An 18,184-nucleotide genomic window follows, 5' to 3' on the forward strand; every position below is an offset into this window, starting at 1 on the left:
AAAAGGGAAAGGCATTCCAGAAGAAGTCATTCCTACCTTGATTAAGGCACGGAAGGAAGTCACCGTGAAACATTATCACCGCATTTGGCGAAAATATGTAGCGTGGTGCGAGGATCGGAGGGTTCCGACGGAGGAATTCCAACTGGGTCGTTTCCTACATTTCCTGCAATCAGGATTATCTATGGGTCTCAAATTGGGATCCATTAAGGTTCAAATTTCGGCCCTGTCAATATTCTTCCAAAAAGAATTGGCCTCTGTCCCTGAGGTCCAGACTTTTGTCAAGGGAGTACTGCATATACAGCCTCCTGTGGTGCCTCCGGTGGCACCGTGGGATCTAAATGTAGTTTTAGATTTCCTCAAATCCCATTGGTTTGAACCATTGAAAAAGGTGGATTTGAAATATCTCACATTGAAAGTGACTATGTTACTAGCCCTGGCCTCTGCCAGGAGAGTATCTGAATTGGCGGCTTTATCTTATAAAAGTCCTTATCTAATCTTCCATTCGGATAGGGCAGAACTGCGGACTCGTCCGCATTTTCTCCCTAAAGTGGTATCAGCATTTCATCTGAACCAACCTATTGTGGTGCCTGCGGCCACTAGCGACTTGGAGGACTCCAAGTTGTTGGACGTTGTCAGAGCCTTAAAAATATACATTGCAAGGACGGCTGGAGTCAGAAAATCTGACTCGCTGTTTATATTGTATGCACCCAACAAGTTGGGCGCACCTGCTTCTAAGCAGTCGATTGCTCGTTGGATTTGTAACACAATTCAACTTGCACATTCTGTGGCAGGCCTGCCACAGCCTAAAACTGTAAAAGCCCACTCCACAAGGAAGGTGGGCTCATCTTGGGCGGCTGCCCGAGGGGTCTCGGCATTACAACTCTGCCGAGCAGCTACGTGGTCGGGGGAGAACACATTTGTAAAATTTTACAAATTTGATACCCTGGCAAAGGAGGACCTGGAGTTCTCTCATTCGGTGCTGCAGAGTCATCCGCACTCTCCCGCCCGTTTGGGAGCTTTGGTATAATCCCCATGGTCCTTTCAGGAACCCCAGCATCCACTTAGGACGATAGAGAAAATAAGAATTTACTTACCGATAATTCTATTTCTCGGAGTCCGTAGTGGATGCTGGGCGCCCATCCCAAGTGCGGATTATCTGCAATACTTGTACATAGTTATTGTTAACTAATTCGGGTTATTGTTAAGGAGCCATCTTTAAGAGGCCCTTTCTGTTGTCATACTGTTAACTGGGTTTAGATCACAAGTTGTACGGTGTGATTGGTGTGGCTGGTATGAGTCTTACCCGGGATTCAAAATGCCTCCCTTATTGTGTATGCTCGTCCGGGCACGGTACCTAACTGGAGTCTGGAGGAGGGTCATAGGGGGAGGAGCCAGTGCACACCACCTGACCTAGTAAAGCTTTACTTTTTTGTGCCCTGTCTCCTGCGGAGCCGCTATTCCCCATGGTCCTTTCAGGAACCCCAGCATCCACTACGGACTCCGAGAAATAGAATTATCGGTAAGTAAATTCTTATTTTTTCATCGCATCGCAGTGAAAATCCTCTTAGTACGCATGCGCAATGTTCGCACTGCGACTGCGCCAAGTAACTTTACTATGATGAAAGTATTTTTACTCACGGCTTTTTCTTCGCTCCGGCGATCGTAATGTGATTGACAGGAAATGGGTGTTACTGGGCGGAAACACGGCGTTTCAGGGGCGTGTGGCTGAAAACGCTACCGTTTCCGGAAAAAACGCAGGAGTGGCCGGGGAAACGGTGGGAGTGCCTGGGCGAACGCTGGGTGTGTTTGTGACGTCAACCAGGAACGACAAGCACTGAAATGATCGCACAGGCAGAGTAAGTCTGGAGCTACTCTGAAACTGCTAAGTAGTTAGTAATCGCAATATTGCGAATACATCGGTCGCAATTTTAAGAAGCTAAGATTCACTCCCAGTAGGCGGCGGCTTAGCGTGTGTAACTCTGCTAAATTCGCCTTGCGACCGAACAACTCGGAATGAGGGCCATAAAGTGCAAAAATGCAGGGACCAGGTAAAAACAGAACAGTAAAGATATTATGTAATTGATGCATATGCATGGAAATGTAAAAAAACAGACCAAAAAGGTCATCGTAGCCGTTGGGCAAAGATCACATTGGTGGGAGCTACTCCTCCATCCAGTATAATTTTTAGCAAGTGCCTCCTGTCTGATGAGTCTAAGGGTGTGTACACACGGTGAGATATTTTCGTTCGATTTTGACTATATAGTCAAAGTTAGTGCAGATCGCAAGGTGAAAGTCACCTTGCGATCCCGATTCGATTCCAATGCGCGGTTCCGCCAAGTCGGCATCACAAGAAAAGATAGACTGTGCAGGCAAGTCATTCCTTGCTAGATCGGTGAACTATCTAGTTCATCTCACATGTCAATGACATCTCACATAAGCCAAAATCTCACATAAGCCAAAATCGTAAGCACACATAGTCCATATCTCAAGAAAAGTTAGTTAAGATCTGTGCTATCTGGGCTCCAGGGAGTTCAAGGGAAATCGCAAGTAAAAATTGGGCATAGCAAGGATCTCACCGTGTGTACACACCCTAAGTCAATTACTCACTTTGGCCCTGGTGCCACTATGAAGTATATTGTATATTAAAGCCGCACCAGGTTGGGAACTGAAGTACGTGTATTGAATTTTCAGAAAAACAATGCTTATCATATTTAAAGTTCTAGTTCAGGTACCTAAAGTGATCTGTAGTCTGTAGATACATGTGGCATTAAGTTGTTGTTGTTGTTGTTGTTGTTGTTGTTGTTATTATTATTAATAGATATATAAGGCAACACATCTTTGAACAGGGCTGCTTTTAGAATATTGGAGTCTCGTACAATTGTCACGGATCTTGTTCCAAGAAACTTCATTCGCTAACCACTGTCCGTAACTTTGTCCAGGTCAGCACTCATCTGACCCTGCGTGACATGGGTTGAACAGAGAGTTAATCAAAAAAACAACCACCTCTTCTGTCTGCAGAAATGATTACCCTCCATAGTATTTCTACCACTCACTGCTAGATCTTGCTGCAGCCCCTCACCACCTCCTGGGACCTAACTGCCATGTGTGCAGAAAGAGCGCTCTGCAGCTGCAGCTGCCCTCCTCTGCTGCATAAACTGCCATGTAAACGCCAGCTTGTGCTAGGATTCGGAAACTGTTCGCCATCTCAGGATGGCGATCAGTTTCACCTTCAGACTTCGGAAAAAATGCTTTTCCGGAGTTTGATGAATGTCACAATTTCTACATCTCCTGGGGAGTGTACAAATTGTGACATTTAAAGGTTAATGAATATGCCCCTTAGTCTTGGCCACCCTCATGCGTATCCTCTACAGTACCGTACCTCAATAATAAATCCAGGTTTGCCTGGATGCCGTCCTAAAGGCAGTAACTTCCTGCATATACAATCTGCATTACTCCTTTACAGTATTATACTATATCATCTGATAAAGGATCCTTAATTTTCAAATTAACCAATAACAAAGTATCAATGTTAAGACCCAAAGTGAATCAAATACATTTCTCTAAATCAGGGATATATTTTATTTAAATTCGCTCTGTTGAACATCAGTGAACCATGTACTGAGATGAAAAGTGGGAATTCCTCAGTGAAATTAAGTACTGTAAATGTGCTAAACTGGTATGAGTTAATCCCTTAATAGACTTATAGGAAATCGTACATGGTACCAGCAACGGAATATGGACTTGCTTGAGAAAGGGGTAAATCAAAAGTTGATTTAAGTAAATGAAGCATTTATCTTGCTGCTTGCTCTAATATGGAAGTGATTTCTGTACAAATAGCTGAGAATGTATTGATCAAAAGCGTAATGTTTATATACTGTCAGGCTTTTCTCTTACATCCTAGAAGATACTGGGGTTCACATTAGTACCATGGGGTATAGACGGGTCTACTAGGAGCCATGGGCACTTTAAGAAATCAATAGTGTGGTCTGGCTCCTCCCTCTATGCCCCTCTTACCTGACTCAGTTTAGAAAATGTGCCCGGAGGAGCCGGTCACGCTTTGGAGAGCTCCTGAAGAGTTTTCTGCATTTATTTTCAATGTTTGTTATTTTCAGTCAGGGCTGTTTAGGCAACAACCTGACTGCTTCGTGGGACTTAGGGGGTAGAACGGCCCAACTTCCTAAAGAGTTTAACGGTCCCGTTTCTCTGCTGACAGGACACTGAGCTCCTGAGGGAGCTATTCGCAAGCCACACCATGGTGCAGCGTACCCTCCCGTAGCATGCTGCCACCCCCTAACAGAGCCTGAAGACAGGAGAGTGGTGAGTACGGCGCCAGCGTCACGGTTAGCGGGTCGCCGGCGGGAATGGCGGCACTAGGGTAGGAGCGCAGCTCTGAGTGCAAGCTGCGCTCCAGGGAGGCTCAAGAGGACACACGCTGCGATCGGTCCTGCTGTGAGGGGCGCACTGAGCCACCTATGATACCCACACTGGCCACACAGTTCTAACAAGGGTTTATTCACTTGGTTAGACATTTTTTACCTCAGGGCCAGTATAAAAAATGCGGGAAGCCGTGTGCCATTACAGGGGGTGGGGCTTCACTATGAGGAGATTCAGCTGCTCACCGGCGCCATTGTGTCTCTGCAGCTCACACTGGAAATGCTTGCAGGCAAGCGCAGCTACTCCACCAAAGAGGAGAGCAGTATTATAAGTAATAATACCCTATTAAGGGTACTTAGTCTGTTCCCAGCTGAGATTATTAGTAACTAATGGGGGTGTGTGTGTGTGTGTGTGTGTGTGTGTGTGTGTGTGTGTGTGTGTGTGTGTGTGTAAACTTCCACATTACATTGTCTAAATGCACAACAGGGTGTTTCTCTTCCCCTGGGGGATCATTGCACGGTACTCAGTACACATTCTCAGGTTAGTGGGTCTGACCGTGCAGGTTGGATTCCATAAAGGGGATGATTCATAATAATAAAATAAATTATCCCATAATGAGACACAATACTTAAGAAAGTCTGTGGATGACCTGATGAATAGAGATTCAGCTCCCACAACAGCACCTCAAACCCCTACATTCGTCCACAAATGTGTACCCTGGCGCAGATCTTGCAGGCTGACACTGATGAGATGCCTCAGATGCAGGGGACAGTGAGGTGGATATAAGGGGGGGAGGGAGAGATGCAACTCTTGCTCAGGGGGTGCAAACTCTGATAGAAGCTATAGAGATATATTGCAGATTCCTGATAAGGTATCAGAGACCAGGAGGAATCTTATTTTAATAAAAAAGGAAGAAATCCTCAGCTATATTTCCTGCATCAAAAGAGTAAAAGAAATTCTCTGTTTGAAGTAACTTGGGTAAATCCAGTGAAAAAGTTTCAGACCCATAAGAGGTTGCTCATTTCTTTCCCTTTCCCTCAGGAAGATAAGAAGTAATGAGAATATCACCGATCGTAGAAGCATCTGTATCTAGTCACGTAAAATGATGTTACCTGTCCCAGGCACAGCCTTCTTAAAGGACTCGGCTGACCGCAAGATTGGGACCTTTCTCAAATCCCTGTACACAGCTGCGGGGGTGGCCCAGAGACCCACTATAGCTTGTGCATGGATCTGTCGGGCCATTGCAAAATGGTCAGGTAATCTAATTGACGGGTTAGATTCCTTATTCAGGGAGGAAATAATTTACTCCTACAGCATATACAGGATTCTGCTGGCTTTATGGTGGAGGCCATAAAGGAATTTGGTTTACTCAATGCACGCACCACTGCTATGGTAGTAGCAGCACGCAGGGGCTTGTGGATACGCCAGTGGACTGCAGATGCGGATTCCAGAAAAGGCGTGGAATGTCTACCTTTTCGCAGGTGAAGCCCTTTTTGGAGATGAACTGGATATGTGGCTATCCAAGGCTACGGCGGGTAAGTCTACATACCTTCCTTCCGCAGCTACCCCGGCTAGAAAATCCTACACTGCTCCTACACTGCAGTCCTTTTTGGACAGCGAAGTTTAAAAACAAAACCTGCGGTTCTTCTACGGCCTTTAAAGGCAATAGGGGTAATCCCAGGAAACCAGCAACTGCAGGTTCACAGGAACAGACCTCCGGTTCTGCTTCCTCAATGCCTTCTGCATGACGATGGACCACAGTGCCTGGAAGACAGGCAGGTGGGAGCCTGACTAAGTTATTTCAGTCACATATGCGCAACATAAGGCCAGAATCCCTGGGTCAAAGATCTTATCGCCCAGGGTTACAGACTGGAGTTTCAGGAACTCCCACCTCACAGATTCTTCAAATCAGGCTTACCAGCTTCTCCAGAAGCCAGTATGTCTTTACAGGCAGCGATTCAAAGACTGGGACAGACTCGGGTCATTGTTCCAGTTACTCTTCAACTGCAAAACACAGTTTATTATTCAAACCTGTTTGTGATACCGAAACCGGACGGTTCGGTAGGGCCCATTTTAAACCTCAAGTCACTGAACCCATACTTACGGGTGTTCAAATTCTAGATGGAGTCTCTGAGAGCGGTGATCTCAGGTCTGGAAGAAGGGAAATTCCTAGTGTCTTTGGATATCAAGGATGCGTACTTTCATATGCCGATTTGGCCGCCTCGTCAGGCTTATCTAAGGTTTGCATTACAGGACTGTCACTACCAGTTCCAGGCCCTGCCATTTGGCCTCTCCACGGCACAGAGGGTGTTCAAGGTAATGGCAGAGATGATGCTTCTCCTTCGCAAGCAGGGAGGGAGGGAACATAATACCGTACCTGGACGTTCTGAGGTTGGGGAGCAGTTACCCAGGGGGGAACAGTTCCATGGACAATGGTCAAGTCAGGAAATCATCCTTCCAATCAACGTTCTGGAGCTAAGGGCCATATACAACGCCTTTCCTACAGGCATCGCATCTTCTTCAAGATCACGCCATTCAAGTTCAGTCGGACAATGTAACGACAGTAACGTACATAAACTGACAGGGCGGAACGAAGAGCAGAGCAGCAATGTCAGAGGTAACAAGGATTCTCCTCTGGGCAGAAAGACACGCGGTGGCGCTGTCGGCAATCTTCATTCCGGGAGTAGACAACTGGGAAGCGGACTTCCTCAGCAGAGACGACCTCTGCCCAGGAGAGTGGGGGCCTCCACCCGCAGGTGTTCGAGTCCTTGACATGTCGGTGGGGAATTCCACAAATAGACATGATGGCCTCTCATCTCATCTCAACAAGAAGCTCAAGTGGTATTGTTCCAGGTTGAAGGACCCACAAGAAGTGGCGGTGGACGCTCTGGTAACTCTATGGATCTACCAGAGTGTTCCATCTCTTCCGTTGATCCCCAGAATTCTCAAAAGAATAAAAAGGGTAAAGTTTCAAGCATTTCTCATTGCTCCGGAATGGCCAAGAAGGGCCTGGTACGCGAATCTACTGGAGATGCTCCTAGAGGACCCGTGGCCTCTGCCTATTCGAGTGGATCTTCTACAACAGGGGCCGTTCGTCTATCCAGACTTAACGCGGCTACGTTTGACGACATGGAGGTTAAATGTCAAATCCTAGCCCGGTAGGGAATTCCGGACTAGGTTATTCCGACCCTGATGCAAGCTAGGAATGGGGTAACGTCTAAACATTACCACCGTATTTGGGAAGAAAATGAATGTATATGCAATTGCAAATGAGTTTGAGATGGCTTCAGTGGGTGTTGGGTTAGGCACATAGAAGGGGAGGTTAGGTTTAGGCACCCAGCGGGGAAGGTTATGTTTAGGCAGCGGGGAAGGGAGGGTTAGGGCTAGGCACCAAGCAGGTAACTTAGGCACCACCGGGGAGAGTTAGGGTTAGGCACCACCAAGGGGGGTTAGGGTTGGGCACCCACAAGGGAGGGATAGGTTAGGTAAAAGGTGAGGGTTAGGGGGCTTAATGGGGGGCTGTCGGGATTCTGATGGACGGGTACACTGACTGCCGGCATCCTGTTCATCAGCAACTCATACTGAACCCTTATTTTTATATATATATATATATATATGTCTCCTGGTGTGAAAACAGGAAGTTTCCTACAGTTGAATTTCCTCTGGGATGTTTTCTCCTTTTTCTACAGTCAGGTGTGGATGTGGGCCTACGTTTGGGCTCCTTAAAAGTCCAGATTTCCACCTTATCCATTTTCTTCCAGAAACAATTGACTTCCTTCCCTGAGATTCAGATGTTCTTGAAGAGTGTTCTGCACATCCAGCCGCCCTTTGTGCCTCTCATGTCACCTTGGGATCTACAGTCAGAAATGCTCTGAGCCATTACAGGAGGTTGATGTAAAGTTTCTTTTGTGGAAGACCGTTACACTGTTGGCCTTATCTTCCGCAAGGCGTGTGTCGGAACTGGGGGGTGTTGTCTCACAAAAGCCCCTATTTGATTTTTCATGAAGATAGAGCTGACCTCAGAACTCGTCATCAATTTCTTCCTAAGGTGGTGTCTGCGTTTCATATCAACCAACCTCTTGTGGGTCCGGTGCTTACGGACATCTCTGCTACCTCAAGGTCCTTGGACGTGTTGAGGGCTTTGAAGATCTATGTGAAGTGGACAGCTCATCACAGGAAATCTGAATTTTTTAGAACAATTTTTGAGAACAAATCGCTGTTTGTTCTCAAAAATTGGGTGTCCTGCTTAAAAACAGTCTATTGCTCGCTTGATCAAGCTTACTATCCAGCAAGCTTACTTTCCAGCAGGATTATTCATTGGCAGGTTTGCCGGTTCCTAAAATATAGGCCCACTCTACTAGGTCGGTGGGTTCTTCCTGGGCGGCTGCCCGGGGTGTCTCGGCTTTACAGCTCTGCTGAGCAGCTACTTGGTCGGGTTCGAACACGTTTGCTACGTTCTACAAATTCGATACCTTGGCCTCAGAGGACCTTCAGTTCTGCAGGAACCTCAGAACTCTCCCACCCAGTTTGGGAGCTTTGGTACATCCCCATGGTACTAATGTGGACCCCCGTATCCTCTAGGACGTAAGAGAAAATAGGATTTTATTACCTACCGGTAAATCCTTTTCTCGTAGTCCGTAGAGCAGGCATTCCCAACCACGGTCCTCAAGGCACACCAACAGTGCAGGTTTTAGTGATATCCAGGCTGCAGCACAGATGGTTAAATCAAAATAACTGAGCTACTAATTAAGTCACCTGTGCTGAAGCCTGGATATCACTAAAACCTGCACTGTTAGTGTACCTTGAGGACCGTGGTTGGGAATGCCTGCCGTATAGTATACTGGGCGCCTGCCCAGTGCTTCGTTTTTCTGTACTGTTACTTGGTTTAAGTATTATTGTTGGTTCAGCTGTTCCTGTTCAAATTTGGTTGGCATGGCTTTCCTCTTGTTTGTGTGTGCTGGTTCGAATCTCACCACTGTTCAGTTAAATCCTTCTCTCGAAGTATGTCTGTCTCCTCGGGAACAGTTTCAAGACTGAGTCTGGTAGGAGGGGCATAGAGGGAGGAGCCAGCCCACACTATTGATTTCTTAAAGTGCCCATGGCTCCTAGTGGACCCGTCTATACCACATGGTACTAATGTGGACCCCAGTATCCTCTACGGACGAGAAAAGGATTTACCGGTAGGTAATTAAAATCCTATTATGTATCCGTAGGTGAGTACATTAGCGCGCCTGGAAGCTGCAATTTTGAACAACAAAATCAGAACATTCTCATTGGATGTGGTCTCTCACAAAACCAGACAGATGGTTTGGAATGGACTGTGGCACGAAGAGGTCATCTTCACCTGTATACAGATCACACACCAGGTAAGAAAAGCAGCATTTGTGCTTATACTGTAATGCTTATCTCAGATATGTCTGTCTTTTTCAGGGCTATAATTAGGGGCGCCGACAGCAGTTCCAGGCCCAGGAGGGGGCGTGGCCAGTGCATAGAGGTGTGACCAGCCCCCCTCCATTGAAAATACAAAAAATGGCTGTCATGGGCACAGGAGGGCGCCGGCATGGGGGCAAATGGGCGGCAGGAAGTGGGCAGTAACAGGAGACGGGCAGGTTTGATCAATAAACCCCCTCGGAGAGAGAGGACTCTGCTTCTGCAGATGCCTCTCTCCCCAGAGCAGCACACAGCGTGTGTGCTGGGCTGGGGAGAGAGGCTGCTGCTGCAGCAGTGTCCTCTCTCCCAGCTCCAACTGCCGGCGCTGTGTACTACAGGGAAGAGTGGCCAGCGGGACCTGGGCCTTTCTAACAGGCCTGGGCCCAGGTAAAGAGTACCGACCCCCTCCCCCCACACACACACACACACCTTCCTTCTCAGCACCACTGGCTATTATATAGCTATAACAATTACTTCTTAAGTTTATAGATTCAATGTAGTTACACGCACTCATTTTTTTATTCGTTTTAGTGCTTTATTGGCCTGTGGTAAAAATACCTTTAAAAAAGTAGAAGAAAAATTATCCTTTGTAATAAATATGATACATGCAGTGTATAAATAATAGTAGGAAAAGTATTTTAACCCTACCGATAATCCTAACCCTAACCATCCCCTCCCGCAGCCTAGCTCAAACCCCCCCTTCCTGCAGCCTAACCCTATCCCCACCTCCGCAGCCTAACCCTAACGCTTCTCCTAGTGCCTAACTCCAACTCCTGTACTTACCTTCGAGATTCGGACTGTCGGGATCCTGCTGTCGGTATTCTGACTGTCTGGATCCGGGCTGCACCAAACCCAAACCTATTTCCATGACATAACATTATCACCGTACACCTCGAAAAGTTGGTGATGAATTTCAGCTGCTGATGTGCTGTTTAGACACAGAAGTCTGATCACACTACGCTCCTCAACGTCTGACCAAGTTTTTGCCAGCCCGACTCCTTACAAGTGATGTTGGGACAGTATGACTGATATGAGGCGCAGTCTAATGGCCATGAGGGGAGTAGTGGCCTACCTGCTCTGGCTTGGTGGGAAATTAGAATGAAATAGAGAACATTACACACGTGAGAGGTCTGGTTACCTTACTTATTGTACCACTCTCGTATAAAGGCCCTCAACTTTTTGCTGCTCGTGCGATCAACTAGACGCCGCCTATGGGGGAGTGTATTTTAGCATAGCAAGGCTGTGATCGCTTGTGCAGCCCTGCTATGCTAAAAAGTTTTGTGTAAAACAAGAGTAGCCCTGTTGCGATGAATCCAGCGATGAAGGTCCCTGAATTGAGGTCAGACATCCGCCCTACAAACGCCTGGACACACCTGCGTTCGGATCTCCACGCCCGGAAAAGGGTGAGTTAACGCCCCGGAACGCCTTCCTCCTGTCAATCTTCTTGCGATCGCCGCTGCGACCGCTTTCTTTGTACGCTGCGTCGCTCCCATCGCCGGGCAACGACACGCCTGCACAATGCGGCCGCCACGCATGCGCAGTTCCGTTCGCACTGCTGCGATGACCCGCAAAGTACCATTCTCAGTGCCGGAGAAATTCTCTTGTTTTCAACGCTTTGCATAGTTGCAAAGAATAACGTTACAGTTTATTTTCTTTTTTTGCATCTATTCTCTGCAAAAATATAATTTAACACTTTTCCTGCAGCACTCTAGTAGTTACTGAATCTAGCAGATAGGCATTGATTAAGAATGATAGAAATCACGTTGTTTATTCTTGGCATATAATAATTATAATTAATTGCCTATAATTAGCTATCTGACCACTTAATGGATGAGCAGAAAGAACAGAGTATCCCAAAACTTGGAGAACATAGTGTCTTTCCATCTATTTTCAGCATTTGGATCACATACTTGTGTCAGACATTTGGAGTGTAACATGTTTGTCCTTGAGAACTAATTAGGTAGAGATGATTGTAAACTACATAAGCTTTAAAGAAAGCCAGGTCTATCTACAGTGGGCCCTCTCCACAGAGTCAGGGCACTCAGTCTTCTGAAGAAAAATACTGAAGTTCTAACGTTTTAAAATAACTTTATTAAAGGCATCAAAAGATACAGAGGCAAATTGCAGAAATATCAATAATAGATAATACAGACCAAGAACAGTCAACTGAGATAATAGTTCTAACTAAAAAAATAAAACATTTATAAGTCTATGGAAGTTATCATGATAAAATTATTTTTAAAAACTTACTGCACATAAAATGCAGCTTATTCAGTGTAAACTAAAGAATGTTGTAACATTTGCAAATAAGTATATGAAGCTTTCCATATCATATCAGTCCACGACCTAATCTTGAGTTGTTTGTCACTGGTGGAACCGTGGGGCATTGGAAAATCAGTAAACTAAACTCACACGTGCTACCAATGGTTGTGGTTACTTATCTGGGAATAAAATCCAGAAAATTATTGGAAGTAAGAGGCTTGAGTTGACTGGTTGTTAAACCAGATAAGTGGAAGGCGGCGTGGCTTGTCCAGTATGCTTCATTTATATAATTCTGTCAATGGCACTGTCAATACAGACCGTGTACAAACATATTTTATAGATGATCCTAACTGGATACATACAGTAGCAGCCTTACCACTGAGGTCCAGAGCATCAGGTCCACTGGATGTTACTACAGGTTGAGTATCCCTTATCCAAAATGCTTGGGACCAGAGGTATTTTGGATATGGGATTTTTCCGTATTTTGGAATAATTGCATACCATAATGAGATATCATGGTGATGGGACCCAAGTCTAAGCACAGAATGCATTTATGTTTCATGTACACCTTATACACACAGCCTGAAGGTCATTTTAGCCAATATTTTTAATAACTGTACATTAAACAAAGTGTGTGTACATTCACACAATTCATTTATGTTTCATATACACCTTATACACACAGCCTAAAGGTCATTTAATACAATATTTTTAATAACTTTGTGCATTAAACAAAGTTTGTGTACATTGAGCCATCAGAAAACAAAGGTTTCACTATCTCACTCTCACTCAAAAAATTCTGTATTTTGGAATATTCCGTATTTCGGAATATTTGGATATAGGATACTCAACCTGTAGTTATGGGACTGGAGTTGATCTATAAAAGGTTATATTTGCATTAAGTACTGCTTTAATCTTACTAATAGCTCCGTACTTTAAAGAAGCTTTAAGTGTTGTCTTGACTTAAATAGCACTTCAAGAAGATTAATGTATTACTTGTATTGATTAATACAATATTTGAAGATGCACATCTATATTCATCCCAGTTTTGCTGTTGAGTACATATACATAATGTACACATTACCAATAAATTTTATTGTGTTATGCTGTTATTCTGTGTTTGAAAGCCCCAAAACTAGACCTAAAACTGTTTAGATTGGAACCCCCCCTCCTCTTTTCCCCAAACACTGTAGTTTGCATAGGAAAAAAAAAACATGAAAAGAAAATTACTGGCTTTTCCCACAATGCACTAGAGTTAATGTCATCGTATTATCAAACTAATTGTAAATTGTCCTTCAAAGGATTACCTCGCTTTGAAGTTAGGAGCTTCAAAAACACAAAAGAGGGCTGAAGCAATTTTAAATGAAGAAATGTATTGGATATATAATAATGTTTGTGGTTTATGGAGCTAACATTACAAATTCTACTTGGAGATTCACTTCAATGATTTAGTTGATAAATAGGCCTGTAATCTAAGGTCTCCATCGACAAATGGAATATTTTAGCATTCAACTCTCAAATAACCACTTTAGCTGCTGTAAGCTTTGGAGGTTGTTAATCGACTTTTCAAACATTTGAATCTCCCCCATTGTGTTGATTTAAGACATAAAGAGGGAGATTCAAATGTTTGAAAAGTATGTTGGGTGTCTGTTTTTTCCTGTCTATTAGATAGGAAAAAACAGACTCCCAACTGACTTTTTTCATACATTTGAATCTCCCCCAAAGAGTCCCATGATCCTTCTATGCCTTCTGCCCTAGCCACATGAAGTTACTGTGTTGCTTTAGTGCTTACTTGTAGTGACTTTCGTGTTCATACATTCCATATGAAAGGTAGAAGAGGGTCCTTTCTTCACGTCAATACATCCAATTGTCAGGCTGGGGACACTGCTCGATTACTTACCACCAACGTCTTCCCTGCTACTTGTGAGACATGCAGAGTGCGGTTTTGGTACTACATATATGGACCTGCTCAGTCTGGGACACTAAAGGTGAGCAAAAAAACTATTCTGCTAATAAAATAGTAAGTTAATTTTAAGGTAGCATGTTTAATGTGTTTTTTTTATTTTTTTATTAAGGTTTTATTTTGTTAAAGGGTTTGTCAACTATCAGACAAACTCTCCTTAAACAAATATGTTTCCGTGTATAAAAAACAGGGGGAGCTCCCATTGTTATACAAAGCTGAGACCCAGCTTCAGCTGAGTCTTGCTCGTTCCCCTTGCAGCAAATCTAGGTAAGGAAACACTCTACAAGGTGTCCATAGATCCTCTATAGCTCTCTATGGAAGTGTTGGGAAAGATGTGTGTGCAGGTGTTGTTGTTTGCAGAGTTAAAAAGACACACACCAGTGGATGACTCAAACTATGAACAGCTCAGTTACTTTACCAGTGATGTTGGTCTTTTGAAGTATAACAGTTACAGCTGTACTCACTGTGATACAACTGTGAGCAAAGTGGGGTTCTATACAGCTCACCTTTACTAAGCAGTGATAAGAACGGAGAAGTGAGCCAGTTGAGATGTTGCTCCATCAACCAATCAGCAGCTCTGTATAATTTTATAGTATGCAGATTATAGATGTTACTTCAGTGCTGATTGGTTGCCATGGCCAACTTCTCCACTGGCTCACTTCTCAGCTCTTATCACTGCATAGTAAATGTCCCCCTTAGTTGGCAAGTGCATAGAAAATCGAATTTGTTGACAAGCCAGCTGTTGATATTCACAATATCAGTGTCAACATTGTGAATGCTGACATTTGACATATTGACATCCCGCTCGTGTCAACATTGTGAATGCTGACATTTGACATATTGACCTCCTGCTCGTGTCAACATTGTCAATGTTGACATTCACACTGTTGACATTCTAAATGTTGACTTTTTTACCATACCCTCTGTAAGCGTCTGCGTAACATGGAAAAGTGTTAATAAATAAATAAGCATAGGTGATAGGTTGCTTATGGATTGAAATGGCTGAATTGATTTATATTTACTACACCAGCAGCCAATCACTAACATTTTCCCCTGCTGGCTGGTTGTCTGTGATTGGTAGCCAGCAAAGAGCATCCAGAGGATTCTGAGCTGTGATCATTCAGCAGTTGTACATAGTGAATGGGTGGATCATTTTTATGGAGACTTTTCTCTTGTTATTCTCCTCATTTTATGTATGTTGACTACATTGAATTATAGGATAAATAATGATTGGAGTGAGTCCAATTAAATTTTGTTTTATAATTGTGTGTATTATTCTTATGACTCGTAGGTATCCCTGTCCTTTATTCTAGTTGAACTGGATTGGTAAAGTTCCTAATACTAAGCATACTAATTACTGTATATAGTAGGGGAACCTTATTCTCATAGGGATCTATTTACTAAGCCTTGGAGAAAGACGGAGTGGACGGAGATAAAGTACTAACCAACCAGATCCTGACTGCCATGTTACAGGCTGGGTTTGAAAAATTACAGTTAGGAGCTGATTGGTAAATACTTTCTCTCCATCCACTCTATCTCTCCCCAAGGCTTAGTACATAGGTGGTCATTCCAAGTTGATCGCTCTCTAGCAGTTTTTAGCAGCCGTGCAAACACTAAGCCGCCGCCCTCTGGGAGTGTATTTTAGCTTAGCAGAAGTGGAACGAAAGGATCGCAGAGCGGCTGCAAAAAAAAAATTGTGCAGTTTCAGAGCAGCTCCAGATCTACTCAGCGCTTGTAATGACTTCAGACTGTTCAGTTCCTGTTTTGACGTCACGAACACGCCCTGCGTTCGCCCAGCCACGCCTGCGTTTTTCCTGGCACGCCTTCGTTTTTTCTAACACTCCCTGAAAACGGTCAGTTGACACCCACAAACGCCCTCTTCCTGTCAATCACTCTGCGGCCAGCAGTGCGACTGAAATGCTTCGCTAGACCTTGTGTGAAACTACATCGGCCGTTGTGAAAGAGCATCGCGCGTGCGCATTGCGCCGCATGCGCAGTAGTGCTTCTTTTTTGCCTGAACGCTGCGCTGCGACCGTAAACAGCTAGCGAACAACTCGGAATGACCCCCCATAGTCACCTAATTACAGTAGAAGTCAGCCCAAACTATGCAGCAGTGGTGTTGGTTAAGGATTGGGGGTAATTGGTTTACACTACTAATTAATAAACTACAGTAGTCGTTTATTTTACACAGATTCCAGTGCTTAAGGAATATTTTATTACAGGTTGTGAGTGTGTCTGTACTATCCCATTACTCGGAAATATAGACATTTTGATTTTTTTTTTCCAAGTCGGACTAAACCTGGGAGTACAGGGTTGGCGCTAAAGTCACTTTGCTTTTTTAATTTTCTAATCCGATCAAAAAATGCCACAATTTGCAACTTTTGAACCAGAATTCATCCCAATCAGATCTTTCGTAGAACCCTTTCAGCATAGGGTGTGGAAGGGTAAAGTGCCAAACAATTTTGAAATAAAGTTTCAGCCATCTAATGATTTTTTACCTGCAGTTTGTCTTGCTACCTTATATGCTCTTTTCAGCAAATCTATTTTTAACAAATAGGCAGGGTTGTTTATTTTACTGGCCTTGAATATGATAGAAAAGTCAATATAGTTGTACTCAATGAACAGAGCACTGTATTTATATCCATGAACAACCATAAGACATAAGCCTGCCTGGAAGATATAAGTCGGTTGCTGATCAATACGGCAAGAAGTCAGAGAATTAGATTAGCACAATTATTAAAAGTTTCAGAAGGCTATGCCGAAACCAGACACATGTTAAAGTTATCTGATGGTGGAAATGCAGTTTCTTACAATATTCCGAAAATTGTGTTGTTGATAGAAAGTTCAAACTATTAAATGTATTTGTGTAACTACTCTCAGAGGCGGATTTAGGGGTCAGCCCGTCCCTACATATGGAGCCGCACTAGTTGTGGTTCCATCTGTGCCTGGGCGTGCCCAACAGCGAGAGGGTCTCCGTCTGGTCAGGCGCATGCACCCGTGACGGAGACGCGCACCATTCACTGTACTGGGAAAGCGTCTCTGTGCACTCCCTGCGGGGCTAGGCAGACCGCCTAGTCACATCGGGAGTGTATGCCTGCGATGGAGCCGCCTCAGATAAGTGCGGCTCTATCTGTAGGTACATAATTGGCCACTCCCCTATCACGTCAATGCCCTCTTCATTTCGGGGCCACTCTGGATGCATCGAGACCACCAAAGTAGCTCCAACCTCACCTTACTAGCAACTCCTGGACCACAATTTGCTGCTCATTGTTCCACTCCTGTCAGCTGCAAAATAAAATATTAAAAAATAAGTCGTAATGACAAATAAAAATAATCACCTGGCCTCATCAGCCTGGTGTGCCGCCCCTAGGCACATGCCTCGTATGCCGAGTGGGAAATCCGCCACTGACTATATGTATTCTGAAACAAAAATCCTTTTCAAGGGTCCCGCTGAACATCAAGGGCCAAAACACATTCTAATCTCTGAATATCACCATTTTCTCGTCTATCCTCTCTGCATATTAAACAGCTGTTTACGCATATTTGCATATTATGGTTCCTCGCGTCTTTCCTTTTTCACATCATCTTTTTGTGTCACCGGGATGTGAGATAAAATTGATTGTTTATATGTTTGCCTTCTGCAGGTTCTCAAAGTCATTCACTTTTTTATGATAGGTTTTTCATGCATCACGGACAATCCTTTAAAGCAAGAGTGATTGGTTTTATCATCAGCATAAATTGCAGTCTGCTTGACGCTGTCTGTGTCATCAATCAGCACATACAGGGTGCTGGCCATCATTCTGAATCCTCTAAATTGTGATTAATGGTATTTTTTGACTGTAAGTTGGTAACACACAGACATTTTTTATTTTTAACAGGTATATATAGTCACAAAGTACAGGCTGAATATTCTTTTGTGGTCAGCGACTGAAAGTGTGGAACACAGGTGGATGTACAGCAGTGTTGTCCTGTCCAGCCGCAGCCCGTTTCAGGTGGCCTTTGAAGCTCAAGTAGGCGGGAACAGAATTGTTGACATAGCTTTGGATGATATAACATTTACACTAGACTGTTATTTAGAAGGTGAGTTCTCTAATTCTGGTTTTAATAGGTCTGGGGCTGTGTTTATATTATTGGCAAATTGGACACAAGTCCCAC

The 18,184-nt window shown here is 44.2% G+C and overlaps 1 protein-coding gene across 1 annotated transcript in view; it reads left to right on the forward strand.

Moving 5' to 3' along the window:
• The window catches only part of MALRD1 (MAM and LDL receptor class A domain containing 1), a 1,363,691-nt gene that overhangs the window by 1,096,615 nt on the left and 248,892 nt on the right, over nucleotides 1-18,184 (forward strand). Inside the window, exons 29-31 of the mRNA XM_063925153.1 lie at nucleotides 9,588-9,740; nucleotides 13,897-14,054; nucleotides 17,908-18,109. Coding sequence (XP_063781223.1) covers nucleotides 9,588-9,740; nucleotides 13,897-14,054; nucleotides 17,908-18,109 — 513 coding nt within the window. The remainder of the gene's footprint in view (nucleotides 1-9,587; nucleotides 9,741-13,896; nucleotides 14,055-17,907; nucleotides 18,110-18,184) is intronic.

Source organism: Pseudophryne corroboree, chromosome 5, assembly GCF_028390025.1.
Source record: "Pseudophryne corroboree isolate aPseCor3 chromosome 5, aPseCor3.hap2, whole genome shotgun sequence".
Lineage (NCBI taxonomy): Eukaryota > Metazoa > Chordata > Amphibia > Anura > Myobatrachidae > Pseudophryne > Pseudophryne corroboree.